We start from the raw sequence: 2,376 nt of genomic DNA, 5'->3' as shown, positions 1-2,376 counted from the left end.
GGGCCTCAGATAGGTGGAAGCTGTTCTATGATATATTGAGGAAGAGTCAGAAAATCGAATGGACTGAGGAACATGAAAAAGCATTCGTAGAACTCAAAAGCTACCTAAGCACGCCACCACTACTTGCAAAACCAGAGCAGGGGGAGCCACTATTCTTGTACATGTCAGTCACGAAAGCAGCTGTAAGCGCGGTCTTGGTCAAAGAACAGGAAGGAGTGCAACAGCCCGTATATTACATTAGCAAGTCTCTGCTTCCTGTAGAGACCAGGTACACTTCCTTCGAAAAACTAGCATTGGCTTAGGTTACTGCTTCCTATAAACTGCGGCCGTACTTTGAATCTCACACCATCCATGTAATAACCAATTACCCGATAAAAACTATTATGAGAAAACCGGAACTTTCGGGCAGAATGACTAAATGGTCAGTACATCTTAGTGGGTATGACTTGCAATTCGAACCCAGAACGGCGATAAAATCCCAAGCCCTAGCAGATTTTGTTTCTGACTTCTGCCCTGCCACCCGTGGGGAGGCAGAAGAGGGAATGCTGGCGATAACAGGGAGTCAGGACGGTGAGATATGGTTCTTATACATTGATGGAGCCTCAAATGCAAGAGGGGCTGGTGTGGGTTTGGTCATTCGGTCTCCTAAGGGAGATATGATAGTACAAGCTATTAGGTGTGAGTTCAAGGCAACCAACAACGAAGCCGAGTATGAAGCCCTTATACTTGGGATGCAGATGGCGTCAGGGCTCAAGGTAAGGAACCTGAGGGTATACAGTGACTTCTTACTTGTGGTAAATCATGTAAACAACGAATATATAGCATGTGATTCGAAGATGATAGCCTACTTAAAGATAGCCACAGAGCAGAAGTCAAAGTTTAGAACATTCAAGATAACTCAGGTATCGCGGGAGCAAAACGTGGAGGCAGACGCCCTGGCCACGTTAGGATCCACCTTCCAGCCCACGGAACTGTCAAACATACCGATTACCCATGTGTTAACCCCAGCCATCCAGAAGGAGCCAGATCAGAATCCGGTGAAAGAGGATGTACACGTGCAGTGTGCACAGGGAGCCAGGACTCTGGTCTCCACAGTAGGACAGTAGGATGCAGATTGGAGGGTTCCATACTTGAAATTGCTAAGGGATGGGACACTCCCTGAAGACAGAAAGGAAGCACAAAGTTTCAGAATAAAAGCTTCCAGGTATATCATGATTGATAATATTCTCTTCAAAAAGTTATTGGCAGGACCATGCCTCAGGTGCTTAAGCAAAGAGGAAGCAGAAACGGTACTACAAGATGTGCACAGCAGAGAATGCAGGAACCACGCTGGAGGGCGAAGTCTGTTAAACAAAATCTTGAGACAGGGGTATTTCTGGCCCACCATGCGCGCAGACGCCGTAAATCATGCCAAACGCTGTGAGTCATGTCAAAAGGCGGCTCCAAAGAATCCACCACCAACAGAACCAATGCATCCGATTATCTCTCCATGGCCATTCATGATGTGGGGCATGGACATAGTGGGTAAGCTGCCCAGGGCTCCAGGAAACAGAGTATATATGCTAGTTATGACCGATTACTTCTCAAAGTGGATTAAAGCAGAGGCAATGACAAAGGTAAAAGAACAGCATGTGATCTCTTTCATCAAGCGCAACATCATAAGCAGGTTTGGGATACCATCTGAAATCATATGCGACAATGGATCCCAGTTCATATCAGATAACACCGAGGGCTTCTGTGCACGATGGAACATAACGCTAAGAAATTCAGCCCCCAGATATCCACAAACCAACGGCCAAGCCGAGTCTAGCAACAAAATCATTGTGGAGAACCTCAGAAAATGGCTGGAAGAGTTGGGGGGAAAATGGGCAGATGAACTACCATTGGTACTCTGGTCAGATAGAACAACACCGAAAATGGCAACAGGCCAAACTCCGTTTAGCCTTGTATACGGAGCAGAGGCAGTGATATCCTCAGAAGTTCTAGTACCCACGCAGAGATACGACTGTCAGACGGCAGAGCAAAATAAGATCGAAATGGCCAGGAGCCTGGATACAGTTGATGAACTGCGAGAAAGCGCCTACATACGTATGGCATCGTATAAACAGTCCGTAGCAAGGACATATAACAAGAATGTCAAAATCAGGACCCTTGAAGTAGGGGACCTCGTGCTAAGAAGGGTATTCGAAAATACCAAGAACCACAAGGCGGGCAAGTTTGCCTACAAATGGGAAGGGTCGTATCAGGTCGAAAGCGTTATCAAGAATGAGGCATACAGGTTGATGACCATGCACGGTCAAATCCTGGATAAACCCTGGAACATTCGTCACTTGAAACGGTACTTTGTCTGACAAAGTGCCAAAACTTTAGTGTACA

At 46.4% G+C, this 2,376-nt stretch overlaps 1 protein-coding gene across 1 annotated transcript; it reads left to right on the top strand.

The window, feature by feature from the left end:
• Positions 1–410: 410 nt before the first annotated feature.
• LOC141630348 (uncharacterized) lies at positions 411–1,106 on the top strand. Its single transcript, XM_074443181.1, has one exon. The coding sequence runs from the start codon at positions 411–413 to the stop codon at positions 1,104–1,106; it is 696 nt and encodes a 231-aa protein (XP_074299282.1).
• The last annotated feature ends 1,270 nt before the right edge of the window (positions 1,107–2,376 follow it).

The sequence above is a fragment of the Silene latifolia genome, chromosome Y (genome assembly GCF_048544455.1).
Source record: "Silene latifolia isolate original U9 population chromosome Y, ASM4854445v1, whole genome shotgun sequence".
Classification (NCBI taxonomy): Eukaryota; Viridiplantae; Streptophyta; class Magnoliopsida; order Caryophyllales; family Caryophyllaceae; genus Silene; species Silene latifolia.
Note: the sequence above shows the minus strand (reverse complement) of the source record. Positions and strands in the feature narration are given on the sequence as shown.

What these genes read in the sequence shown, in the direction of transcription:
- LOC141630348 (XM_074443181.1), top strand. Translation starts at nt 411, where the DNA reads ATGACTAAATGGTCAGTACATCTTAGTGGGTATGACTTGCAATTCGAA.